At 47.1% G+C, this 27,903-nt stretch overlaps 2 protein-coding genes across 10 annotated transcripts in view; one reads left to right on the top strand and one right to left on the bottom strand.

The window, feature by feature from the left end:
• The window catches only part of RFFL (ring finger and FYVE like domain containing E3 ubiquitin protein ligase), a 79,937-nt gene extending 56,722 nt beyond the window's left edge, over window positions 1-23,215 (top strand). For 4 of the 7 annotated variants that reach the window (XM_077836702.1, XM_077836706.1, XM_077836705.1 and 1 more), the window contains one exon: window positions 22,349-23,210. In XM_077836702.1, coding sequence (XP_077692828.1) covers window positions 22,349-22,551 — 203 coding nt within the window. In that variant the 3' untranslated portion in view covers window positions 22,552-23,210. Of the gene's footprint in view, window positions 1-22,348 lie in introns of all 7 variants that reach the window. The other 3 variants (XM_077836700.1, XM_077836704.1, XM_077836703.1) reach the window with 3 other exon arrangements.
• On the bottom strand, window positions 252-27,377 carry LIG3 (DNA ligase 3). Of its 3 annotated transcripts, none has more exons than XM_077836696.1 (20): window positions 27,219-27,377; window positions 26,184-26,765; window positions 23,999-24,142; window positions 21,802-21,999; window positions 21,154-21,305; window positions 20,174-20,340; window positions 17,051-17,128; window positions 16,761-16,929; window positions 16,250-16,405; window positions 14,419-14,550; window positions 13,442-13,521; window positions 12,597-12,684; window positions 10,605-10,682; window positions 9,603-9,726; window positions 9,023-9,165; window positions 7,613-7,687; window positions 6,164-6,310; window positions 5,367-5,538; window positions 4,858-4,952; window positions 252-854 (listed from the first exon to the last, which is right to left on the bottom strand). In XM_077836696.1, the coding sequence occupies exons 1-20, from the start codon at window positions 27,343-27,345 to the stop codon at window positions 621-623; spliced, it is 3,141 nt and encodes a 1,046-aa protein (XP_077692822.1). In that variant the 5' UTR covers window positions 27,346-27,377; the 3' UTR covers window positions 252-620. The 3 variants fall into 3 exon arrangements, with proteins under 3 accessions (XP_077692822.1, XP_077692824.1, XP_077692823.1); XM_077836698.1 differs by having other exon boundaries at window positions 26,184-26,554; window positions 27,219-27,369; XM_077836697.1 differs by lacking the exon at window positions 27,219-27,377 and having other exon boundaries at window positions 26,184-26,892.
• Window positions 27,378-27,903: the final 526 nt, after the last annotated feature.

The following is a 27,903-nucleotide window of genomic DNA, read 5'->3' on the forward strand; positions in this document are numbered from 1 at the left end:
ACTGTCTAAACTGTTTCTGGATGCTAGCCTATAGCTCTGATTGTTAAAACACGTTAGCCTAGCCAACAACAGTCTTAAAATAAAACGGAGGAGAAAATACCAAGCAGTATAAATGGCAGTGTTTAGACTAGCCTTCCTTTGTTTGAACTATAATAGTGCAGCAAGTTCATACTGGTAATAGGTCTATAGGAAGTTGTACACGCTGCCAGGATTTGTCTTCTGTTCAGATACAGAACAGCCTGAGAAAAATATCTGTGTCCTTACCGGAAAGGAGAAGACACTGTGTAGTTTTTATTTATAAAAATACCCAAACTTTAAAACAAAACAGATGAAACCAGCACCGAGAGCGAATGGACGGGTTCAAATGATGGGCAGAAAGAACGGATTCCAATGGTGCCATCTTTTAGTGAGATCTCTGAATTCATTCCAGCTGGCACTGATAAAAATCAAAGTGGTTGCTATGGATCCTTAGAACCCACCTGTGAGGAACTCCAGGCATTAGATAGAGATGTGGATAGAAAAGCAAAGGATCTCAGCCTTTCTTCCACCTGCCTAGTTGCTGCTGTTCCCTTGTGTTCCTAGAGCACAGCAGTGTTGGGCCAGGTAGCTGCCTTGAGTTTTTAACGGGGGGCCACTAGCCTCCGTTTCCGGATACACTCCCAGATCCAGTCAGGAGAGACGCGCTTGGCTCCAAGGTTCTCATCAACATCCCCTATTACATGTGTTGCTGAGGCAGTGTCGAACTCTTGCACAAGGTCTCCATCATACGCCACAAAGTACCGGCGGATTTTGCTGAAGTCCTCCACGGAGGGCGGTAGGTACAGCTTCACCCCTGTAAATATGTCCAGCAGCATCTGCAAATTGTGGGGAAATAGAAAAAGATGGTGAGGAGAAATAAGATTGGGGAAGAGACTAGAGTGGTCTGGGTGCTTTACTAGATTAAGCGCTCTTTAGGCATGGACTCTCACTACATACAGCTCCCACCGCAAGGGGGCTGACAGAGGTCTCTGGGTGCTACTTGTGAAAGTAGAATGAATTATATTGAAATTATAATTCATTAAAGAAATGCTGCTTGAAGGGTTTGTTGAAGTATGGTTGTCAGGAAGAGAAACATCAAGGAGTGTGAGACAATGGGTCCTCAAACTAATTAACTTAGAGCTCCTACTGAGCTAGGAGATTGGTAAACATTAGTATGCAAATAAGATATGTATATATATATTTGTCAGTTTCTGCTTCCTTTTGTCTCCTATGTTAAATTGGCTTTCCCTTATCTGTTTAAATAAGTTAGCTTGAGCTTTTGCAGGAGGCTCACATATCTGGGTGCACTGGCAAAGCGCTTTGCTAATAAACAGAGTGGTCTGACAAATTCAGTGAGTCTTAATCTGACTTTGACATACTGCAACACAAATAAGGATGCAGCTTATTTAATACAAGCTTTGGGAACAGACTCTCTTTCCTCCATGCTGAAAATGTTCAGTATAGTTTCAAATGGGACCTCCCAGCAGGAGGTGAACAGGGAGCACGCTGAGGAAGCAAGATGCCCCCCAAACTCAGATGGGTAGGAAGCACAGGGCGTTACCTTCTGTGTTGCCACTGTGCAGTGTAAAAGCTACACATCTGTTCTGAGACACGTAGTGGTGGATTAGCAGGTGGTGCTGTAGGTAGGGGTTAATAGAGCCAACCCCTTACTCACTCTGCAGCAATGCCTGCTAAGAACCCAGCAGGACCCCCCCCCAAGCAGACATTGTCAAACTGAACAAACGCCCTCCAGCTCCCCAATCTCAGTTCTTTGAAAGCATTCAGCAGGTTCCAAGCACAAGCCCCTCAAGTACAGAGTCCTGTGCGCTCAGAAGAGGGGGCTGCAAACCAAGAGGATCCTGTTCTAATCCCAGTTCAGAGGCTGTCTTACCATTGTAAATCCCTCACTCTTTGCGCTTCAGTTAATCCATCTGCACTGGGACCTCTCTCACACAGACACACTCCTGTGAAAGTCAGATACTGCAGCTGAACTCTACGTCCATAGCTAAGTGCCTTACCAAGAGCTACAGGGACACGATTAGCCCCAACGGCTACCTCTCGCCGGCTGCTCTCGGGGCCCAGCGACCGAAACATGTCTGCTGCTGAGGCTACGTCTACCCTAGACACTTCAAAGCGCTGCTGCGGGAGCCCTCCAGTGGCCGCACTGTGAAGTGTGAGCGTGGTCGCGTGCGAGCGCTGGGAGAGCTCTCTCCACCTCCACGAGGGGACCGGCTCCGAGTGCTGGGAGCGCTGTTTCTAGCGCTTGGAGCCTGGCCACACGAGCGCTTTGAAGCGCTCCAACTTGCTGCGCTCAGGGGGGTGATTTTTCACACCACTTAGCCAGCATGTTAGAGCGCTATAAAACGTAAGTGTAGCCAAGCCCGGAGATGCCCAGTGACTTTGGCAGTTGGTGTTTTTCAGTTTATCTAGTGCAGCATGGTAGCCCTGAGAGTTCGCACTTGCTATCCCCATCAGGAGTGTTCCAGCCGACACTAACCCAGGGACTGCTCCCACAGGTTTCCATGGACCTGGTCCCGCACCCCACCCCCAGCTCGTACAGAGCGAAGCAGAGGCGTTGCGCTCTCTCTCTCTCTCTCCATGCAAAGGCCACAAAGCTCAAACCTTCCACAAAGAGCTCAGCAGGGCCAGCACAGCCTGCTACAGGAGCCAATGCACTTGCTTGTTGAAGGATTTATTGCTGATTGGCACAGCAAAGCCCAATTTTTCCAGCCCGTTCCTCATCTATTGTGTCACGTGAAAGCTCCTTGTCCTCACCTGCAAGTTCCTGATCAGCTCTGCCTGCGTCTCCTGTCGTACTGTCCCCACTGCCAGTCTGTCCAGGCATCTCATAGGTGGCTGTGCATTCCTCCACACCATGCTCTCCGCATGGAACACCTCCCCAGACTGATCCATGATGCGATCACTCTCCTTCTGCAGACCCACCTGGCCTATGATTCCTACTGGCAGTCACCCAACTAATGGCTAGGGCTGAAGATCAGTTGATTTATTTTAACCCCCCAAACTCTACAATCCTTTCGGGGGCCTAGGCCATATAGCCATGTGACTTTATCCTCCCAATGATGAATCACTTACGTAAGCCGCACAAGCACACTCGTTAATGCAGAAACTGGAATGGCTCAGAGGCTTCATACTGCAGACACAAGGTGATCCCCAGCTGGGATCAGGACAGATACTTCCTCCCCTGTGCAACCTGACCGCTTCCACACACAGCACTGCACCAGCGACCAGGTGCAGTAACAGTAGCCGTGCCTTCCATCACAACATCTAGTCCAGCCCACTGCTGGAGTCAGGACAATGGGCACCGATGTGCTCTGGGTTGACAAGCCCCGTTATCTCAGCCACTCCGTACTCAGCGTGAAAGGAAGTGGGGGGAGGCAGAGGCTCAGCCGGAGGAGCTTGCTGCTACCATTTCTGCTTTTACATATCACCGAACTCAGACTGGCTTACAACGGATCCAGTGGTCAAATACTGAATCATCACTGCTTTGCCCAGGATGGAGGGCAGAGGTGGACTGAGAATGCACACTGCGTAACAGACAATCCGTGGAAGAGAGCTAGGCTCTTGAATGAGCCAACATGCCTGCTCACAGCATCTACGAGAAGCCACAGCCATTTCCTGCAAACCCCAGCTGCAGTGCAACACATCAGCGGGCTCTTTCGTGACAGAAAAATCTAGTCAGTTAGTTTCAGTCTTTAATGACTAGCTAACAGGCTTCTCTCTGAGAATGGCTGGGAAAGGCTCTAGCTCTTCTACATGCTGATCTGCTAGCACCTTCCTGGGTGCCCAGCTCACCTGCTGGTTCTCTCTCCAGGTCTGCTCTGCAACAACAAACAACAGCCCCTCTGAGGAGCAGTTCTGCTTGTTCCGAGTCTCCTTCCCAGCCGAGACTTGGGTCTGCATGTGCCTGGGGGTACGAGGCCCCAGCTCCCCTGGAGTAACTCACAGCACATTCCCATTGCTTCCTCCTGGCTCCTCCCCCCCCTTACTGGCTTCTCCAGAAGACTGAATGTACCTCCTCCTAGCCTGAATGGACTGTTGGCTTGGCCCAGAGATTCGGTACGGTTCTGGCAGATCTTCTTCCACCGGGTGCAGTAGCCAAGAGCAGCCTGATGCTCAGGTTGAGGCAGGGAGGCTTAAAGCACCCACCTGCACATGCCAGGCCTCACGAACTGCAGCATAGCAACCCTTGTTTTTCAGACAGCCGGCTGCTGCCATGCCGGGGAATGTGTCCCAAAGCAACGGACTCCGCTCTGCTGCTCCCTGGTGAGCCCACTGTACTGTGCGGAGAGCGAGCAGACCCCGCAACGCCGAGTTAGAGGACGTGCCTCCTTTCCCTCCCAATCTCTGGATCAACTGCACAGGGGGCAGCTCCGGAGCCCAGTCTCCCTGAGGTGGGGCTCTGGGTCTCCACAGCTCCTTGGGCTGGACGCAAGGCGGCAAAGCTGGAAGTGAACCAATGATGGCGGCGCCCCCACTTGGCAGTGGCATGCTCCAGGCCAACCCTTAGCCCTTTTCACCAGGGCATGGCTGGCTATTGCTTGCTGCTGGGCCATGCTGAATTTGACCTGCTGGGAACAGCTGCTTTACTGCTCACCTGAGAATACTACTGCTGCTACCCAAGGTTCAGGGGAAGGTTACATCAGGCCCATAGACTCCAGTATGGCAGACACCTTAGCAGCCTAGCGGCCCCCTGCACAGCACATGGCCTCTGCTTCAGATTTGTTCTGAAACACTAATGCGTTTAATGTTTTCCCTGTCTCTTAACTGCCCTGCAGCTCCCGCACTGCTCTGAAGCCAGCCCCACCCAGCCGTCCATACCTTCTTTCTGTTGTCATCCGGCTCAGCTGCTTTCCGTTTCTCCCCTCGCTTCTCCTCCGCCTTCTTTGCGGGAGATCTAACAACTGCTTTGCTGCCTGTCAACAGGAATGGCCTGGGTTAGTGCATTTTGCAGAGACAGGTGTGTTTTAAAGCAGGTTTGGATGCGCAGAGGGAGAGAGGAGAATAAGTTCCCTGCTCTAACCACTGTATCTGGGAGTGCTTTTATTATTGACCAGTGTGTCTCAATACTGGGCTGTAGGACCACATCAGCCTGGCTTCCACCTCCTCTCACTCCCAGTGGGCCTCAGAGCCACAGCCACTCACTTTACACTGTGAACTGCCACGGCCAAACTGCAGGTGCTCACACCTTTGCACAGTGCAACTGACACGAACGTTAGGTACATGGTGCTGCAACACATACACCAGTGTTAGCTGAAGGCAAACAAAAGCCCAGCCACCAAACCCAAATCCCCAGAGGCCCTTAGACTCTGTGGAGGGCACTCTCTTACCTTCTGGCTTCTTGGCTTTTGCAGGTGACTTGCTTGGGGGTGTCTTAGCAATTCTGTGGGGTGTGGAAGATCTAGAATTTCCCTCATTCTCGCCACTGCTGCTGGCTGTGGACCCCTCCTCCTCTGCTACAATATTGAAATCGGATTTCTCCTTGGAGAGCTGGTATAGCTCCTGCCCCGCAAGGAAACAAATTCTGCCCGTTAGCCACAGTGGAATTCCCTGACATCAGACATGATATGCCCAGAGACACGAGACACAAGTGATAAGCCAGGTACTCCCTTGGGATCCTCTCTCCAGCACCTGCTCCACATCCTCCACCCTCTCCTAAATTCCTAGCAGCTGCTCCACACAAAAGACACCAGGAGAACATAAAGGGTCATGATTAAACACCGAACGACAATGGTGAGGCTGAGAACAGAGCTGACCAACGGGTGACTAGTGAAGGCAACCAAGAACCCATTTCCATCGGTCAAGGAAGTGACAAGTACAAAGATGCAGTCATTATTAATCAGATTTATTATGGTAGTGCCTAAGCCAACCAAGAACAGGGCTCCACGGTGCTAGGCGCTGTACAAACAGAAGCACATGGTTCCTGTCCCGTACAGCGTACAATCTAAATAACCAAACCAATCCCAGAAGCAGTGCAAAAATGCAGCCTACCACCACGAACATCACTTCCAGCAAATGTCTTTGTACACACAATGCAATCTGAATTTGCCTGCAACTTTATGAAGGGGTTTCCCTTTGGATTGATGTCCTTACTATGCTGCACCTGGGAATATATTACAAGTCTCACCTTGAGTTGAGGGAGGTTGGTGGCCGTCTTCCAGTCTTTGTCATCTCGGATCCGGGTGCAGCGAGGGAAGCGGATGGAGATCCCATCTGCAGTGTGGGCTTCTGCTTTAGAGAACTCAGCACCTGTGATCTCCCACACAGGGGCTTTCTAGACAGAGAATATTGGAGATCCATCAGCAAGGAAGCCCTACATTATTTTCCTTTGTAATCCTCCGTCTCATCTACTAACTGAATGCATGTCTGAGCCCTCCCCCCCCCACTACAAGAGATCAGACCAAACTGAGCTAAATACACACAAGTTAATTCATTGAGTGTTGCCATTAGATCTTCTGCCAAACACCTACAGGCAGCCATATCTAGTAACTCTGTTGTATTTTCAATTATATGACCAGAAACATCACAGACTGGGTTTACGTGTGTGTCAACTTCGAGATAATAAAATGTAACAGATATGCATGGCACCGAAGCTGTCTGCAAAATTATGGAGTGACAGTAGCAACTTCATATTTAAGGTTGCAATTCGATTTTCACCAGCCCTTTAACTTCGTGAAGCTCCTTTCTGCCTGAGAGTTCATGTGAGGTCCCTCGCCAGGATGGATTTGTTGGGAAAAGTGAGTTTGCTAAGATCAGGGGTTTCAGAGAAACAGGATTTTTCCAGAAGTAAACGAGTCCTCTAAAGCAATGGTTTTCAAACTTTTTTCCTGGGGACCCAGTTGAAGAAAATTGTTGAGGCCCACGACACAACGGAGCTGGGTCAGAGGGGTTTCGGGTGTGGGAGGGACTCTGGGCTGGGTCAGAGGATGGGGTGTGGGAGAGGGTCAGGGCTCTGGGCTGGGGGTGCAAGCTCTAGGGTGGGGCTGGGGATGAGGGGTTTGGGGTGCAGGAGGGGGCTCTGGGTTTGGGGGGAGTGAGGGCTGGGGCAGGGGATTGGGGCACAGGCTTACCTCGGGTGGCTCCCTGTCAGCGGTGGTGCTAAGGCAGGCTTCCTGCCTCTTCTGGCAGTGCAGACTCTGCTGCGTTCCAGAAGCGGCCAGCAGCAGGTCTGGCTCATAGGCGGAGGTGCGCAAGTGGCTCCACACAGCTCTTGCTTTTTAATGGCCCGGTCAGCGGTGCTGACCAGAGCAACCTAGTGCCTGACTTTCCGCGACCCAGCACTGGGTCTCGACCTACAGTTTGAAAACCACTGATCTAAAGGTTTTTGTCAATTCCTCTCTTAGCAGCTTGGGCTGGAAACCTCAATTTTAAAGTATTTTAATCTTAGATGAGGTTTGATGCACCGGAATATTTTTCCCAAGAAAGGCTGCAAATGCAACATTAAGAACTTGTGCTTCCTCTCAGTGCCCCACCACAAACTGCTCTGTAGCATAGAAAACCTCTACCTTGACTAAGAGATTAGTGCACTGCTGCATGCCACCCCTGGAAAGCATGATCTATCCATGGAAGCACTTGCCTTTGGGTCTGGAACAATGAAGTCTGGATAATAGATCTTGTTAATTTTCAACCAGCTTGGAATTTTACTGGGATCCTAGAAGTCCAAGAGGACAGGATCAAACATAGGAAGGGTGATTATTACAACAACATGCCTGTTAAAATACGAACCTGCTCCAACAGCAAATATGTGTTGAAGGGACGTTAGCCCTTACCCTGGTTCTTGTCACGCAGACAGAAAGCAGAAGACCAGAAGTCCGAAGTGCAGACAGTGCGATGTTTATTGGGGTTAATCAGGCAAGCATATCCATAGCACTGCACACCGGCAGAGCCTTTATCCCAGTGTCCCCCCTTTCCCCTTCCTTAGCAGGCATAATTATAAAGGTCCCACCCCTTACAATTTATGGTCATATTCGGTTTTGAAGGGTCTTGGGGCTTCGGCACCACTTCTTTTGTATCCCATGGGAAGGCTACGGAGTGAGGTTGTGCTTTGGTCAGAGACAGGCATTTCTTTGGCCTTTTTGTGTTTCTTATATCTTCCCCCCCCCCGCCCCTCCCGACTGGTTACTTGACCTTATCTCAAGAGAGGAGTTTGAGGCAGAACTGTCCTTCAAGTGTGCGTTCGTATATTACACTCCCATTCTGCCCAGCAACACTTTAGCTCTCTCTCTTGTTCCCCCCTAATCTGCTTGTGGGCAGATGTAAGTGTCTTTGTTTACACATTAGTAAGAATATAAAAATATCAAAAATCAAATGGGCACACAAGACCCAAAATTCTATCTCAGGCAAATATACAGGCCTGAATATGACATCATCATCACTAGCACTAAACACCTGGTAGATTAGCAACAGCTCACTGCATCTCCACACAAGGGATCTCTACCACTAAGAGCCCAAGGTACTCCCTCATGCCCCAAGAAAGCAGGTACTGGAGGCAGAGTATCCTTTAGATCTGCAGCAACCCCTCTCCTGATTTGGGAGAATTGGCTTCCATCTGTATGTGAACCAAATCATAGCCAGGTAAAATTAAGTGTTTCCCCGAACAGTTTAACTCGCTATAAACAGATTTTAGTCTATACAGATTTGCCAGGCAAAATGAATTCTCAACCTTCTAAAATACGAGGTAAATGCTCCAAGCCCAGTATTTGCAAACTTTCTACACCTAGATGAGATTTAAAGTGGCCTGAGATATTGGATTTCGGCATCAAAGGCACTTGCGTTTGAAAGTCAGGCCTTGGCGTTTCTGAAGTAACACTCCCCTCTAGCGGCTAGTGAGGTAAAGCACAGCAAACCACACCAACTGCCATTTGCTGCTGCTCGTCGGAATGTCTAGTAGCCTAAATGGGAATCGAATGGCCAGTAGCCTCCCACGCTGAGCTTGGATCCAAATATAAGATGTGCCCACCCAGGCACATGCCAGAGCCCCCCTCACCTTGCTGATCTTCACCATGTCCAGCTCCTTCTGCAGGCGAGCCAGGGTGGCATCATCGTGCCCACCCGCGCACTTTGTCACCGTGCACCATTTCTGGCTCTTGGGGTCATAGCAGCCCATGAGGAAAATGGACATCATCCCACCTGGAACAGGGAGCAGGGGTTTCAGCATCGGAGTGCCAGGAGGAGCCCACCACTTCACGGCACACAAAGAGCCATCAAGCTGAACAGTGGGTCCCAGTCTCTGTGAATCTTGGGACTTTAGGCTTGTGACCGGGATTCCAGCCAGGCAAACCCCAACCCACAAAGCTTAACAATGAGCATCTGTACATTGGGCCACAGTGCGCCAGCTGCCAACTCATTCGGCTCAGCGCACTCTAGCCCACAATGGAGCCGGGCTGCTAGCTGTATTATGGGTTACAGTACACCCACCCACACAGAGGAAGTGGCAGGCAATAGCTGGTACAGCCAAATCTTAGCCAAGGAACAGCACAGTAGCCTGGAAACCAACGAGCCAGAGATTTTTCTCCCACCTGAAGCATAGGCAAGTTATCGACTCACGTTAGTTCAAGGAGACACACCTTTACTGCCTTGTCCATAGAAAGCTCCCAGAACCACCAAGTCTGCCGTGTCAGCCATGGCACCTTCATTCAGATAGTCCTTTTTCACTTTTAGCCAGTGACGTTTACCAGGCTCGTACGTACTCTGCAAACAAGCAAGAACGCTGAATCAGAAAGAAGCCTATTCAGATTTCTGTGGGGAACCATTTAAAAAAGTGGCCCAGGACTTCTATTTGGCCACACTGTACTTGAGCTGTGTTTCCACGACTGGTCTTTGGACTGGGCTGGTCCCTGAGATCTCCCTGACACAACTTAGGAATGCAGCAAGTCAGTCCCTAGTATCCAAAAGGTTGAGAAACATTGTACTAGAGCACTTTGATATACCAGTTCACAAGGAAAGGTTTAGACTAAGGCTTCCAGTGTTCATGAAACCAGCACCTACCAAAATCCAGCATGACATGACACTTCAAACACAAGCTAATAATAAATAAGTGACACGTAATGTTTTCATCCATAGGTCTCAAATCACTTTCAAAGGGGATTAAAGTATCATCCACATTTTACAAAGGGGGAAACTGAGGCACGGGGAAATGTAGTGACATGCCTATTGTCACAGAGCCACAACTAGAACCCATGTTTCTAGACTCCCAGTTCAGTGCCCTAGCCACTGGACTACACTGCTACAGGAACATGAGTGCAATACAGCCCTGCTGCAGGGACATCAAACGCATTTAGAAAACCAGGAGACCAGATGGCAAGAAAACAATATGCGAGTGCGGAAGGAATTAAGAAATGGTTTAGGTAAGAAGCAGTGACAGTAATCTGGAGCTCAAATGAAATCGACTGTAAGGCATTCTCGGCATAGTTCAAAGGCTTTTATCTACTTAAGAGCCGAGTTCAAGGTAAGATTAGATTAAAACAATTTAACATTACATATGGTGAAATCTTATCCTGAGAAATTGTTACTCCAAGATTCCAGAGAAAGTCTAAGCAAGGAAAGATCGTGACCATAAGCAGACTTGCCTTTATATCTTTCAGCACCAGCCCTTCCAGCCCCTCACGGATGACTCGAGTGATCATATCTGCCAGATCTGAAGCTTTCTGGAAGAGAAAGGAAACGGTTGTGTTAAGATTACCCTACCAGATGGGGCTATGTTCACGGACATTCCTGTGCCGACCATTACAGCTCTCAGGCAGGAGCAGAAATGCATAAAGAATACGAAGTGACTGCAAGGGAAACGAACAAGAAGCTGGTTTCAGCAGGTGATTTTCAGAGCGAACAGTCCCACTTTTGCTTTTCTCTATTGTCAGTCTGTGCATGCAATGACGACTGCCACCAATGTCTCCAAACACAAAGAACTGTCATTGACCTTACAGTAAATGTGGTTATTCTAGATGCGTCATCCAAATGGATTCCAATTCTGGTGCACACGACTCCACACATGCGAGAGCAGATTCTTTTGGCTGGCAGTGTCTTTTGGGGCTTTACCTAAGTCTTTGACATCCTTGTGCTCCTCACCTACGGGTATAAGACGGTGGAGCAGACCCAACTGTCCCTCAGTTCCTTCACCATACAGCATCCAGATGATATAAGACTATTGTAGAGGAAGAGGAGGAAGGCTGGTTGTGGAATCCATGTGGACTACAGAGTCACTGAGGTAAGTAACTGTTCTTTTGTCAAGTGATTGTCATATGGATTCCACTTCTGGTGACTAAAAGGCAGTAATCTCATTCAGGAGGTTGATATTAGGAGTCCTATTTAAATAATGACAGCAGGACAACTCTACCAAAGCAGGCATCAGACCTTGATGCCTCAGCTAAGGTATAGATAGTGCTGTGTGAAAGCATGGACGGACCTCCACCTGTTGAGACATCTCAAATCTAGAATCAGGTGCTAGCTTCCCTTCTTCTTGGGGATTAGATAACATCAGTAAAACCTCTTCCCTATGAGTTCCAACTGCACCTCCTTCCACTGCTCCAAGATTTCGAAGGAAATCCACTTTTTTAACAGTTGCGACAGGGAATGAGGTGGGAAGGAAGCAACTGAAATGGGATGGAATATCCCTTGTTATAATTTCTAAGAACCATTAATCCGAGTCCAGGTCTCCCAAAAATAAAAAAGATGGTTGCCAAAGGGGGAGAAAAAATGGGGCATAAATCTTGGAATGGTTCTGATTACCTCACAGCAAGTTGGTCACCATCGTTGAGAGCCAGAGACAGGGTGTGCAGTTGGGGAAAAAGAGGCACAGGGCCTCCTGTGCTGGAACCCGTTTGTCCCTCAGTGGTTCCGATGTCCTTATGGCTTGTAGCAATAAGCAGAAGGTCACTGCTTCCTCCTAGGAGCTGGTGTGCAAATGCCCAGTGAGTGGCTCTTGAATCTTTCAAAGCATGCAGGGATTCATCAGTAAATCCATTGAACAGATCACAACCTTCAAATGGAAGGTCCCCAATCGTCATTTGGCCCCTCTCTTTCAGTATTTCCAAAGATTAGAGCCATGAAGCACTGCTCATGTTGATGGAAGGGGACACTGACCGAGCTGCTGTATCTGAAGCATCTAATGCAGCCAGTAATGATGTTTGGACTACTTAAGATCCCTCACTCACAATGGATTTCAGCTGCTCCCTATGTTCTTGCAGGAGCTTTTCTAACTATACTATTAACTAGCCTACGAAAAATTGCACAGCGCACAGAGTAAGCAGACACTACAAAGGTTCCATATTGCTGCCACAGATTGTAAGAAGTTAAAGAAATGATGAGCCCACTCCAACCTTTAAGCCCTCAAGCAGGAGAATGTGAGGGCATGTAGCGTGCAGGTGCAGCCCTAGCCACTGAAGGCCAAAAGAATCTGAGCACACCAGAAGCGGAATCCATGAGGACAATCACCAGGATAAAAATCACAACAATTGCAGAACTATACTGCTGCTCCATTAATCATGGGGCAGCAAAGTGCCCAGGTCATAGGCCAGACAGATTACTATTTAAGATGCCTTTTTGCTAGCTGAAACTGAACTCACCGTGACATGCTTCATCTCAGAGAAGAGTATCCGGTTGGGGATTTCCACCATGTTATCATGGAGAAACTTTCGACGCTCACGCAGGGGCCTAAGGAACACAGTACACACACATCAACCAAGGAGAAGCAAAAGATCCCCATAGACACTAAGTACTAGTCACACGAACATTTAAACAGCACTTTGCAAATGCCTTCCTACATTTATTTCTACACAGAGAAGTAGAAAGTTCCATTTTTAACAACTTGCACTTGTAGCACTGATAACGCACGGAGCTCAAAGTGCTTTGCCAATACTGAGCAAGCCTCACAACCCCTCTGTGAATTAGGCAGCCTTCATTACACACAATATATTCTGTATACATTATACAAATGAACTGTGGCACACGGGAGTGACCTGCCAAAGCTCACAACAGGAGTAGTTAGTGGCAGAGTTCTGAACAGAACCAAGGAGTCCTGGCTTCTACTCTTTTGCTCTCAAATACTGACCACATTGTAAGCAATACTAAAAATTTAGAGTGTTTTATTTCCTTCCTAAAATTCTGGCTGGAAATCGGTGTCCTACATTCCATTTGCCAGTATGTCAGCCAGAATTTTGGGGAGGAAAATGTGCAGAGCTATCTTCAGACTAGGGTTGATATTTTCAAAAGTGCCCCACTTAAAAGCTCAAGTCCCATTTTCAAAAGGTACTTAGGTACTTAAGAGCCTAAATCCCATTGTCTTTCAGTGTGACTTAGGCTCCCAAATGCTTAAGTCAGTTTTAAAAATGGAACTTAGGTGCTTTAGAAAATGTTGCCCTAAACCTATTTCTCCATCCTGAACATCAATGAAGCTGTCTGTCAAACTCACCTGTCCATCAGGCTGGTGTCATTGAAATAGATGCAGTCAAACACAAACAAGCAGACATTGGCATCCTGGAAAGCAGCTTTCTGCAAAACAATTAAGATCAAAGAAATCAATCTGTTTGAGCATCAAAATTTATTATGCAAGCAGGAACACAGGAGAAATGTGACTATATGCAAAGTGCTCTCAAGCGTACAAAACACTAAACAGAAAAATATTTTCCCCTCTTTGATCTTTCATACTAAAATTGTATTTTGTAACAGTCATAAACATTCTTACAAAGCCTGATTTAAATTTATAGTGTCTCTTTACACATAAAATAGGAAAATAAAACATGTTAATAATTCCCAAGTGACCTGGTAGTAAAAGCTACATGATATTAATGGCTTAAAGCAACCCAAGTATAAGGAGTTACTGCTATGGGGAAAACCCAAACAAACCTTCCATTGATTTCAGATAAGCAGCTCCTCAGAAATCAGTAAAACAGTTCCAATTTAATTTTCAGTTTATGGCCCTGATCCTCACCTCAGTTTAACATAGGTCTGAACTTTAAAATCATGCTGATGGGGACCTAAAGCTCACGTCAGTATCATTTTGTCCTTTTCCACCTACTAAAGAATGTTGCAAGCAATCCTGAACACTCAATGGCAGAGAAGCCTGTAAGTGACTGATTTTTTTCCTTTTTTAATATCCATCCTAGGTTGAAGTTTCCCAAACATCTCGGCCACCATTTGATCAGATGATCTTCTGATAATCTGGTGCACTATGTCTCAGCTGAAACTTCTAATTTACACTATCACATCCTTGGGCCAGGGGCCAGATCTTCCTCTAATGTTCTGTTCAGCACTGGACAGGTGAATGGCCTTAAGTGATAATGAACTGCATGATAAAAATGTTTAAGGTGACAGACTAATCACGTCTAAACCACCAGCTTTAACCTTCAGACCACAGCAACAACACATGGCAAGTGCCCACTTTGGTACCTTATGCACTCCAAGGGTCCCAAAGGGTAGCGGTTTGCCTGCTTTGTTGTCAATCAGAAGAACTTCCGCATCCAGGATCATACTATGTCCACCAGGGAACGCCTGGGGGATGAAGTCCTTAAAATGGGCTACCTGAAAAAGCACATAGCAATGACTTACTTTCCTTACACTCTCTAAGTCTGCCTAGGGGTCTGTCTCACTCCTTTAGCAAAGATGGGGGCCCCCCACCCTTCATGAAGTCCTGGGAGGAAAGCAAACAGCAATACACACAATGTTTTCCACTCAGAACGCAATGTGCTTGGCTGGACAGCTTCTCATTACCCCAGCAGCAAGCGATCGTACACTGGAGAGATACATAAGCCACAGCTAACTGAACCAGAGCTTTAAACACATGGGAACATACCGGCAGTAACCTGCAGGAGGAGCAAGTTCCCCCTTTCAACTTTGTGTAGCAGATAAGGCTGTAGTATTAAACACAATGCCATTCACAAACCCCACCACATCCTACTGCAACTAACCCACGCCATGGTGGCAGCCAAAGCATCCCTGACAATGAGAGGTGTAGGCAAGAGACTGGGGTAGGTACAAAGGAGGGGCAGAACCATATTCCTGCAGATTTTCCCGGGCCGGGAGAGGGAGTTATGGAGAAACATGGAAAGGAGAGGTAGGAAGCAGGTTTGTATATAGGACATGAATTCTAGAAGATTGAGAGTGAGTTCAGACTCAGACCTTCAGAACAAGGTACAACAAGTCTGAGCCTCTCCATGTGCCTCACAGTAAGAATCAGTTCTCTTGCATGCCATAAATACTCCTCCTAATGGAAATCTTACCAAGTGCCCAACATCATTCACCTGCCTTCACGCACGGTGTCTTTGAATCAACCACTGAACAGGTGGTGTCAAAATTACCCTTAACCCTCAGTTCCCAGCAGTTCCTGGGCATTTCCCACAAATTACAGGATTAGAAAACACATTTTATAGTGATAGACTCAAAGAGCTCAATATATTTATCATAACAAGGGTTAAGGGGTGACTTGATCACAGCCTACAAGTATCTACATAGGGAACAAATATTTAATAATGTGCTCTTCAATCTAGCAGAGAAAGGTATAACATGATCCAATGGCTGGAAGTTGAAGCTAGAGAAATTCAGACTGGAAATATGGCATGAATTTAGAATGATGAGAGTAATTAATCATTGGAATAACTTACTGAGGATAGTGGTGGATTCTCCATCAGACAATTTTTAAATCTACATGGGATATTTTTCTGAAAGATCTGCTGTAGGAATTATTTTGGGGAAGTTCTCTGACCTGTGTTGTACAGAAGGACAGACTAGATGATCACAATGGTCCCTTCTGGCCTGGACTCAGGTCTCAAACATCCATACTGCACTATGCAGACTTTTTGACTGGGATGGGCAGCTTGAGCTGTATCCAAACTGCAAAAATCACAGGGCTTGCACCCAAGGACTCAGGCTGTGACCCAACCCCCTAGAAGGTTCCTAAGGACCCAGGTCCTGAGTGCTTGCTGATCCAAGTCAGGCTGATTTGTGTGTGGAAGAAAGCAGGGCTTAGGCTCAAACCTGAGTCAGAGCCCAGGCTTACTGTGCAGTGTAGATATACCCCAAGAGGTTAACAATGAATTCTGCCCACAATGTTGAATGCAGCTTTTAAAATTCATATTTAATATGGTACACAATGGTCTGCAACAGACACTGGGCATCTTGGCTCCAGGAACTGCTGGGAAATTCACAGTTTATCACACAAGCCTGGAGAGGAGAAAAGCAAACAGAAGGCAAATTACAAAATGGAGCTTAGGACTCTGCTTACTTTGTGAGGGAGGACAGGTTTGAGGCTTCGGCTGAAGTAGCTGAAGTGATCTCCATTCTTGTGGACCTGGACTCGCTCCCCATCGTATTTGATCTCTGCATACATCCCATTGGGGCACTTCTTCATGGCGTATTCAATTGACTTGCAGGCTTCAGCCTTACAGAAGACAGGAAAGAAGAATCCCATGAAAACTTCACTTGTGGAAGTAGTGACTGGAATTACTTTTAAATAGTTTCTACAAAACTTCCCAAAGAAAAGCCAGAACAAACAGGAGAGAGCCAGAGAGATTTTTGCTTGTGTGACATCACTACAACACTTATACAACACACTTAGTACATGGAAGAGCAGTTTAAAGCCACGTATTATATCAGTGCCTCACACCCCATCACCCCAATCTTGCACAACCATTTATGCTTCTGTTGATTCTTAAAGGTGAGGATATCTCAGGACAGTTTGTATGAGGATCCTCATCTCTACCTCCTATGTAGGGTACTGAGGAAATCCATATTACCAGCATGGGCTGAACAGGGGTCATCAGTGAGGCCTGGACGCTGAGGGTTCGCTTCAAACCTGGCAACTTGTCAGCCTCCTGCTGGTTCCTCAGCACTCGCTCCACCACATTCTGGAGATTGCGGGAGGCTTTGAATGCCTCATAAGCATTAGGATCTAAAGCATCCAACCTTTAAACAATTAAGGGGGAAAAAAGAAAGTCACTCTCTCAAGCCAAGCCTTCTACAGACAGTTAAGGAGGTTGCTGCCTGCTACCGTTTTTACTTCTCAGACAGTAAATGTGGAACTCACACATGCTTTGCACCAGCATTCATTTTCAGATCATGCTTTATTAGCCTGATGATGCATTTCAGGTCATTCCCTGTGCACCTAAAATGAAAAGAGGATTCAATCAGAAGATGTTCATCTGACCTACTCCTTCCCTTGATAATAGGGAAAGGGATCTGCTCCAAACCTCAGTACCATGGGGTAAACACTGCAGCAGAATGAGAGCATGACTACACGGAAGCAGAAGTTAAAGATGGGGACCCCCTCTGAAATTTGAGTCCCATAGAGTTTTTAGCTTATACAGTGTCACTACAATAGCAGTTATATAACACAAGGTGGGCGTCTCTGCAGAAGAGCAGCTTAAAGCCATGCCACCAGTCACTGCAACATACTTTTTACGGCTCTGAATGACTGAGGAAATTGAGCTCCCATCACTTTCCCTGGAAAGCGAGGTGTATAATCGATGTCACTGTTACATGTGTGTTATACAAATCACAAGACAGATGGCACAGCTGCATTTCAGCAATATCACCACTGTCTAGGTAGGAGGTATGCCCACTGTCTGCTGAAGTTAGAGCAGCTACAAGCCACACACTCAGCAGGTCACAGTATGGAAATCAGGGTGTCTGGTATTGATTGAAACACTCACTCAGCTCCCAACAATCTATGCAAGTAATCAAAAGAAATGCACTCAGGAGATGGCTCGCCAGTGATCTAAATTTTAAGATAAGGCTCTAAAACTCTCCAGAACCATAGAAAGAATGAGAAGGACTTGTGGCACCTTAGAGACTAACACATTTATTTGAGCATAAGCTTTTGTGGGCTAAAACCCACTTCATCATTCAAATCCCAGCAGGGTCAAAACCTTTCATCCTTCAGCAGCAAACTAAGTTCCATGCAATTTACTGCATGTGGTGGTGAGGGGGCTTTTAGAAGAGACCTTGTGTGAAATGTCTAAATATTAAAGATGCCATAGGATTTTACACAGGGATTTGCCCTTTTCTCACTGTTGCACAATGGGTTATTTAGCTGATACAACCATCTCTCGGAGGAGGGCTATCCAATGCTGTTTTACATAGCATCATTGCAAACTGCTTTGCAAATTATATGCATAGGAGGTCAGAGGAGAGACCTCTTTGTATCAACCTTCTAGACCAGCGTTTTTCAAACTAGAGTCTGTGAGGGTATTCTAGTGGGTCCGCCAGCCCCGCTGATCAACTCCTCTCCATCCTTCTCAGTGCCTCCTGCACACTGGGGAACAGCTGTTCAGCGGCATGCAGGATGCACTGGGAAAGAGGGGGAGAGGTTGGAGGGGGAGGAGTTGATTGGCAGGGCCGATGGACCCCCTGGAGTATCCTCAGTTCCCTGGTGTGCAGGAGGCACTAGGATGGATGGGGTGGAGTGGGGACGGGGTGTGCTTGGGGGAGGGGGCGGAAAGAGGCAGGGAAGAGGAGGGGCAGGAGTGGGGCCCTGGGGAAGGGGTGGAGTGAGGTCAGGGCCTGGGGCTGAGTGGGGAGCTTGAGGGTCCGTGAAAATTTTTAAATCAAAATGGGGGTCCTCAGGTTGCTAAAGTTTGAGAACTGCTATTCTAGATGTTGAGCATTAGTGTCATCTCAGTGGGATCTTGGCCCTGGCACCCAAGTAAATGGCAGAGCTGAAAATTTTACTGACTTCCTCTACTCCTAACTCAGTTAAAGGATGATTCTCTCAAGTCAATATTTTCCAGTGAGGGACAAAAGAGACCAACTCCTATACAAATTAAAGGAGAGTTACCAAAAAGATTGAGAACATGTCGAATCTGGGAAAATGGAAAAACCCAAGAAGGTCTGGCTGCAAACTCCAAGGAATTCATTCTTTTGGCAATAAGTAGCAGTAGAATAAGCTTATTTGCAAAAACCAAGAAACAAGCACTTGACACACAGTCATTAGGAAAAGCAAACAGGAAGCTGGCGGAAGTGGAGCTCTTATCACACATCAGTTGAGAAAAAAATTGATGGTGGCAACAGTTCAGTCTCATTGACAGAAAGATTAAACACGGACGTCTGTGCTCTGTAACACTCCTGTCCACGTCAGCTGAATCATGAATTAAGTATGGACGGAATGAAGCATCAAATACCTGACTTTAGATAGATGAGTGATACCGAGTCTGTGTGGCATGGTAAATATCAGGGTCCAGATTTTTAAAAGTGATTTTGGGTGTCCAACGTGAGATGCTTTCAAGCCATCTGATATTCAGAAAGTGTTGCTGGGCACTGCAAATCAGGCCCCTTTAAGGTATCTCAAAAGCTAAATACCCCAAAATGGAGGCACTAAAAATAATTCGCCACACTGGAACATCTTGGCTCACGTTTTTATCATTATTCAAGTCCAGAAGGATCAATTCAAAACCCTTACGATGCTCAAAGAACAAAAATGTATGAGATTTTACACTCTTACAGGCCCCAAAATATATGGCTTGAAGAACTTTGCAGGGTCCTTCAAATTTAATCCCCTACAGTAATTCTATTTCTTCATATACAGAAGTTGTAGAAAGATCGTTAACAACTTCATTTTGAAATGTAACAAATTAATGTAAATTAAAAATACGGTAACAGGTCCATAGCCTGACACTTATATGGTGACTGAGCAAGACATGCCCAGGTTCTATAGGGTTTCTTCCCTCACAGTGGCTGAGAACAGCAGCTTTACATGCAGGTTGGATCTGAAGTTTCTCTATTAACCTTTTGCTTAGTGCTGGTGCTAGATACCGACTCGATAGCCAAGACTGAAATTCTTTACACAGCGCATGAGCAAAAGCAACATGCTCTCCATGCTGATCAGTACTCAAATGAGATTTAACTCTGCCATTGAAGGACCCTTTATAGATGCGAATAGCAAGTTCAGTCTGTATGGCCTTTTCAGTCAGTAACAATTGTGGTTATAGTTTTTAAGGTGCACACTTATCCACTGGGAACTGCACTGAGACAGACACATTTCACACAGACTGCCAAAAAGCCAGAGTGCAAAGACTACCAATCTGGGCCGGATTCAAACCAGTTATCTAAATGTAAGAAACAGATCCTTATCCCCCTTAAAAAAATAACCAGAACCACCCACTGGTTTGTGCTTATGGCCTCAGAGTTAGACTTAACCCGTGTCTCACCCTACCTGCTAGCCATATCCTGCAGCACACTTTGCTGGTCGTCCTCCTTGGAAAGCTTTGAAAGTTGAGTGAGGAACTCATCCACTTCCTGGATGGTAAGGAGACTTTTGCCAGCAGGAGGGCAGGACTTGCTCTCTTCAAAAAAGATGCGCACCGTTTCAGAAACATCTCCCTGTCTCCAAAACAAACAAAACCAGGGTGTTTATCAAACCTTTGGCAGGAGACTAAGGCAAAAGGGATGGGGCACTGGAGATGAAGTATGGGTCAATAACTAGATCTTTAGTAGGAGGGGAAAAAGGGAGTCTGATGCCAGACCTCTATGAATGGGTCACAACCAAAGAGCGAGGAAGGGCAACAATGATGCAGCACTGGGATTGTCTTCCCAGCCATTTCTTTTTTAAGTGGTATATGCAAGACACAGACCCTGTGTCCTGCTGTCATCATATTTTCCACCACTGCAATATTTGGTGCCTTTAATTTCCTCACCATGAATCCAATCTTGTAGAGTTTATGTGCCATGAACTCTTGCTGAGTTCACTGGAGGCTAATACACTAAGCCTACAGAAGTGGACCCATCATCATCGTTTGGATTACAATTTTGCTTTTATTTTAAAGTAAATCCTTGCAAAACAATCAGTTAAATGGGAATAAGCCAGACACAACAAGAACCTCTAGGGTAGCTGTGGCAAAGATTTCAGTGCATCAAGTGCAACCAGAGTATTGTTCAGAACTTTTGCATTACTACACCTTTAGTCCTGGATGCTGCGGGTTAACTGATGCGCAGCATAACACTAGCCTGCGTTCTGTTGGAATACCATTATATAAAAGGTCCAGTTTGTGGGAAGCTTCATGATGAAAAAGAATCACCAACTGCAGCTCTGAAAACTTATAATCCTTTCAAGTGAAGGAAAATTTGCATGGTTTCAGTATCAAGAGGCTGAACAGTGAGATGAAATGAACTTGCAGTCTCCATCCCTTTACTGACCTGCTCCAGGTCTCGGACCATCTCCTCCTGGCTGCAGTTGAAAATCCTGCTGAATAGCTTGACAATCTGCTTGTCGTTCAAGTTGTAAACACTTTTAATGACACCTGGTAATAGCAGCTTAATAGTCAGGTAGAGGTCACCATGGAAGCCATCTGGAAAAAGGCAGGTGCATCATTAGAAACTACCAGACATTGGTCTCAGCAACAGGCTCTAGATTCACGTACACAGGGGCCATCAGGTAAGTACTAACTCTAAAAGACAGCAACACAACCATGGCCCACCATGTGTTGCCCTATGGGGTACTACTCTACATTCAAGGGCACCTCCCAGTTGGTCCTCCATAGCTAATTCCGATACTGCAAATTTAGCACCAGCTACAAAAATTTCTCCTGATCCCGCCACGGGACCCAGTCTTATTGAACTTATTATCTAGATAACAGACAAGAACAAGGCAGTCCACACTGTAGGCACTGTCCACATCACAACAGACACAAAAGTGGTGCAGCGCATAACTCTGAAAATCACATCTTACCCATGGACTTGACTGTCCTTTGTCCCCATTCCTGACAAAGCTGGGTGGCCTTTGCTGTTCATTATTTTCAGATGCCCTCCCAACACAGAAAAATGCCAAGCACGAGTCACACATACCTCCCGCAGTTCCTTTTTGCAAGAAGTCCTGAATGATCTGCGTTTTCACGTTATAGCTGGGCTTCTCGGCAACCATGGCGCACAACTTTCTGAACTCCCGCAGCAAGCAATCCTTGTGCTTTGGGTCACACTTCTTTGCAGAGAGGCTAGACTTGTGGGAAGAGCTTTCAGGGGCTTCATCAGAGTTGCCCGGTTTAGCTGTACAAAAGGAGACACAGCATGTATTTAACTTTTAATAAGTAGGTTGGGAGGATACGGTACAAACTTTGAAGATGAGGGTCACTACTGTCCAGGCAAACGAAAAGCAAGAACAATCCCTACAAGCTGGCAAAGCTTCACATGTGAGTAGTGAAGCGCACATCAATGAGATTTATAAAATCATGATTGAAAATCTGAACGTGCATTTTTAACAAAAAATTCAACTACTCTAGTATGTACCTTGCACTCAGAGCACGTGAGAATTTTCTGCAGTTTATGAAATAAAGTTAAAATCTCAATGAAAAATCATCATGCTGACGGATAATTTCATTTTATTCTCACTTTATAGGCAATTCTCCACTCCAGCATCAGGTTTCCCCAATACTCTCACAGCAAAAGGCAACCTTCAGTGGAAGAAAAAGGCTTGACAAAGCTGCTGGCTCCCTTAGAATCCCTCCCAAACCATTTTTCATTTCTTCCCACTCAACTTCCAGAGGCAGATGCCAAGATGGAGCCCATCCCATGAGTCACAAACCGGATCTGGACACCTGATGTACAATACGACCAGTTCATCCAAAAAAAATCAGGGGACTTGGAATCTGTTTTAACTAATTTGGAATTTGTTTTACTATGCAAGAGGTGAGGGGGCACAATCTAATTTCCAGTTGCATATTGATAAACTAGGTTCTACTGTAATTACTTTGGGTACCTGGTGAGCATCTGTTTGTCTTGATGTTACAGAGACAAGAGGATAAATACCTTAGCAATAACTTAGTTAACTAAACCCAAGCCTCTTTACTGCTCACAACGTTCAGGAACTAACCAGCAAATGCTCAACTTATTGCAGAAGCTTTCAGTTAACAGGATACTACTCCACTTGGGAGGGATTAAAAGATCTGCATAGCTTCTGGACAGTTATATTCTGAAAACCATGAGAAATTTATTTCTACACTTGCCAACTCTGTGGTTTCCCTTCCCTAACCCACAAGAAAGATGGATGCTCAATTTCTTAGAACTAAACTGGACAAAACTAGAAAATAGCATAAGAGAATCCTACATGGGCAAGAAAGACTGGGTGAAGTAATGGAGTCTTTCCATCTCTAGCTTCCGTTATACAATTCTGAGCACGATGAAATAACTTACAAAACCAGAGTTTGTCCAATACAATAAAACACGTTTACTGAATTTTCATTAGAAATGAAGTTTTTTCCAGTGGAACCAAGGCAAAGAACGGCTGTGCCCACATTTCTGAATTCACAATTCTGAGGGAAAGTGATTTTATTTTAACAAGTTTCACTAAATATTAAAAAAAATCCCAGATTGTGCTACCTGATTTATTTCAACCTTTCTTCCTGTAGAAAAAGGTGCAGTTTCCAAATCTCAAAGGCTCTTCAAAGAACCAGCCAGGTAGCCAGTGTAAGTCACAAAATAAAAATGCTCTCCACTTCAGTTATAGGTTTCAAAATCACTGTTCATGAATACAATTGAGTCCAGATCCTCCTCCCCTAATGTTAGTCAGAGCTTTTCCACTAACAGGTACAGGTCCTTCTGATTACAGATATCTGGAGTCAACATTCCATCTAGACCAGTGGTTTCAACCTGTGGTCCACGGGCTCCTGGGGGTCCGTAGACTGTGTCTAAGATTTCCAAAGGGGTTTTAGGGGCTCGCAAACGAAAAAGATTGAAAACCACTGATCTAGACATATAAATGCAGTTCTGCAGTCTTACTCTTTCTGGGCAGAAGATTTGGTAGATTTTATCCCTTTTGTACACATCACCAAAATAATGCAAACATCAGTTCTTTTATGACTGACAGCTTAGAAAACACTTAACTTTGTCTACACAAAGTAAATAAAATATGAAGTTTTGTTAGCATTAAATCATTTCTTATTCATTAGATATAAACTACTGAGGTCTGACTCAAATTGAAACTCCACCGCTAATGCTAATATTATAAGAGGAATAAAGGTTCCCCCAGCATCAGCATAATAATTCCCACCTGTGAAGCCAGAGAATTTCTTTGGTGATGGATTGGGGGTAGCTAGCAGCTCCTTCTTGGGACTGGTTATCTGTCCACTGGGGGAGAGCTTCGCCTGGATAGTCGCCTTTTTCTTAGGTGTGTTCGCAGCCTTGGAACTGGCCTCTGTAGAACACAGTAAGAGGTAAAGCATCGGGTCAAAGCAACCCATAATCCGCAACAACAAAATCAGGTAAGTAATTCACAATACTTTGCAATGAGCAACTTGTGTGAGAACTTACAAACAATTAACCCACAAAACACATTGAGGGAGGGGATAGGTAAACATTTTACAAATAAGAAAACTAAGAGTGGTTAAGTGATATGACAAAGCTCAAACAGCAAGATAGAGCTAGCTGGGAATGGTAGCCAAGATTTGAGGCTCCCGTGTCTTGCAATCACCAGTAGAAAACAGTGCTTCTCTCCTCCACTCTTTTAGTGCTTGAATTCGGAGAATAGGTCTTCCCTGCAGAGTTAACTCAGGCACTTGTTTAGATGTTGCCTCTAACCCCTCTGATCCCCACATAAAAACCTTACATGAGTTTAGGGATGCTTTAAACCTGGGTTAACTGGCCCATCTGGGGAGGGATAGGCTAGAGCCTGGGTGCCACTTTCACTCAGGCTGATAATCCTCCCATTTTTCAGTGAGGATGTAGGCTAAACTACTTGGGGCAGGGCCCCTCTTTTTGTTCTGTGTTTGGACAGTGCCTAACACAATGGGGGCCTAGTCCATGAATGTGGCGCCATGGTAACACAAATAATAATAAATAGCTCGAATGCCGATAGTCCTCCAATGCCTTCCCACAGTTCCCCTCAACTGCCCCCTAGGACAGACAAGTTCTCTCAACTCACTGGGAAAGAATCAGAGCACCTCAGCTCACTGCAGTTCAAAGATAAATTCATGGAGGATAGGTCCATCAATGGCTATTAGCCAGGATGGGCAGGAAGGGTGTCCCTAAGCCTCTGTTTGCCAGAAGCTGGGAATGAGCGACAGGGGATGGATCACTTGTGATTATCTGTTCTGTTCATTCCCTCTGGGGCACCTGGCACTGGCCACTGTTGGAAGACAGGATACTGGACTAGATGGACCTTTGGTCTGACCCAGTAGGGCCATTCTTATGAACCACGGGATATGTTCCCAGAAGTTCTAGTGACACACAAGTGAGGGTGCAGCATCAATGAGGACACAATAACTCAGGTATGCTTTGTGGTATGGCTGCTCACACTAGGCTAACCCAGATAATCACCCAAGTTAACTCTGCCATGAAGACATACCCTGAGTATCATGGAGCAATGAGGAAGGATCCACTCCAAAGCCTTAGTTGCCAACCTCTTTGGAAAAAAATTAAGTTTTGATTCTTAGATGGTTTCTAAGGTAGCCAGGGTCTGTAACAACTGCAGAAGCAATGCACTCAGCCCCAGTGGAATGATACAAGGCTCCTCCTCTTCCAACAGTGACCACTGTCAACTGATTAAACAGCTAAATGGCATGACTGACTGCAAGAGGTGAAAAGCTTTTCAAGGAAATGGCTTAAAGATGAGAAATTTGTGAAGGGAAGTCCTCAATACAGACTGGGAACAGAAAAAAAAATTATGACTCAGTGGAATAACTGGTGTTGTAGAAAACAAAAGCATAGAAGCAGTACTGATGTTTTAAAAAGCAAAAGCAAATGCAAATACTACCAACTTCAGTGCAAGCAGGCCATTTTTAGGACAAATTAAGTATATGGTAAAGGCAATTGCAATAAGGTGACAGCAACTGTAAAAGGCTTGTGGAATTACAGCATACAACACTAGCGTCCAATCTTTCTTGAGCAAGTAGATTAATTTAACCAAAGAATTTAGCGACGCCTGCTAGCACCGACACCTCCCATTCACCTGTACATGAGGGAATTGGAGCAACTTGGGCTTTTCCAAATCCACTTCATGATTTCACAGCTCTCAATCTCCAGGATGGATTACAGCACCACTGAATGGAAAGTGGCCCATCCTGGAGACTCATTATAATGCAGAGGAAGAGCCAGCTGCACTAGTCACAAAGAACTGCAATGCCATTTACTGGTCCAGATACTCTTGGGTAGGAATCACTGACATACAGCATTGCCTAATATTACCGATTATTAAGGCCCCAGACAAGGGCACAGAGGCTCTCCCTCAAGCATCTCACCTGAAATATACTGGTTTATCATATCTTTCTCCGGATCCTGGAGCTCTTCCCAACCCTCCAAGTCTGTGATGTCTTCAATCTTCTTTGTTGTGGCCCGAGCCCTCTCTAGCTTCTCAAAAATGCACTTCACATGGTACCACTCCTTCATCTCCCCGCCCGACTCTGTGAAGGGGTTGGGGACCACCTTCCCAATGCGCACCATCCCCTTCAAGATCTTCTCCTTACATTTCTTGCAGCCGGCTGTGCCGCGCTTGGCATAGTCCACGCAGTACCTCTGTTCCGCCATCTCATCAGGGACTGTGCAGACCCTTCGATGCCAAACATGCAAAGCTGAGGGCACAGCAAAGTCTTCACCACAAGCTCCCTGGTTTCTGCCGGCAGAAAGGAGAGACTTATTTCTTACCAGCAATCGGAACCAAGTAAACGGGCTGGCCACCAGGAGACGCAGAAGGCAACTTTCAAATCTCAGTAGAAAAGCCTGTCTCTGGGGCAGGCAAAGTCCTTCCCTTCTGCTGAGCGTCCTGGCAGTCTGTAGGAAGAGGCTCTTGAAAACGGCCGGCATACAGCTCCCTCGACGCCACACTAAGCCAGAGAAAAAGGGGAACAAATCAAGGCGCCTTCCTAAGTCTCTGAGCAGCGTAAGCTGCCCCCCGAGTATCGCCCCAAGGGCTTTCCCTGGGCTGAACCCGGAGAGAGACACGGGAACGGGCCAGGTGCAGGCAACCGGGTCGCGGCGGTTTCAACACCGGCCGTCCCGGGCCAGGGGAGCGGGGGGCCAGACAAGGCCGCCGCCGGGGGGAGCGGCCCTCGCCCGTGCCCGGCTTGGGACGCCCTGGGCCGGGGTTTGCAGCAGCAGAGGCAGCGGCGGCGGCCCGGCCGGCAGCGGGGGGGAGGGCCCGGGAGCGACTCGGCGGCCGAGCCGGGCCGGGAGCGGCAGGGCCGGGCTGGGGGGACGCCGCGGCCCCGGAAGGAGACGGGCCGGGCCCCCGGAGGGAGCAGGGGCCGGGCCCCCGCGCCCCGCCGCGCCGCAGGCACCTGGTTCCGGCAGCCGCGGGCAGGAGCGTCCGGGGACTGACCGGCCCAGCCCCCTCGGCCCGCGCCGCCGCCCCCGCCTCGCCTTCAAATCCGGGACTCGCGGCCACGCAGGGCGGGCATCGCGCATGCGCGCGGGCCCGCGAGCACGGGCGGCTGGGCCGGGACGGGAGTGGGGCCCCGCCGGCTGACCCCGCCCTCTGCAAGTGGCCACGCCCCTCGGTACTGACTCCGCCCCCAGCGGTGGCCGCGTTTCTCTCGCGGGAGCTTCACCCCCTCAGGCACAGACCCTCGGTCCTCAGTAGGTTTGCCAACCCTCCAGGATTATCCGGGAGTCTCCGGGAGTTAAAGAGTAATCCTTAATGAAAGATCAAGTAATGTGATGAAATCTCCAGGAATACCTCTAACCAAAGTTGACAACCCTACCCCTCAACAACTCCGGTCTCAGCCTAGTCCCCACCTCCTCATGGCAAACCCCACCCCCTCAGCACAGACCCCGCCCCCTCAAGGCAAACCCCGCCCCCTCAGCACAGACCCCGCCCCCTCAAGGCAAACCCCGCCCCCTCAGCACAGACCCCGCCCCCTCAAGGCAAACCCCGCCCCCTCAGCACAGACCCCCCCAAGCAACCCCCCATCAGAGACCCCGCCCCCTCAACAGAGACTCCACCCTCTCATCAGAGACTCTGCC

This window comes from Eretmochelys imbricata, chromosome 17, assembly GCF_965152235.1.
Source record: "Eretmochelys imbricata isolate rEreImb1 chromosome 17, rEreImb1.hap1, whole genome shotgun sequence".
In the NCBI taxonomy this organism is placed as follows: domain Eukaryota; kingdom Metazoa; phylum Chordata; order Testudines; family Cheloniidae; genus Eretmochelys; species Eretmochelys imbricata.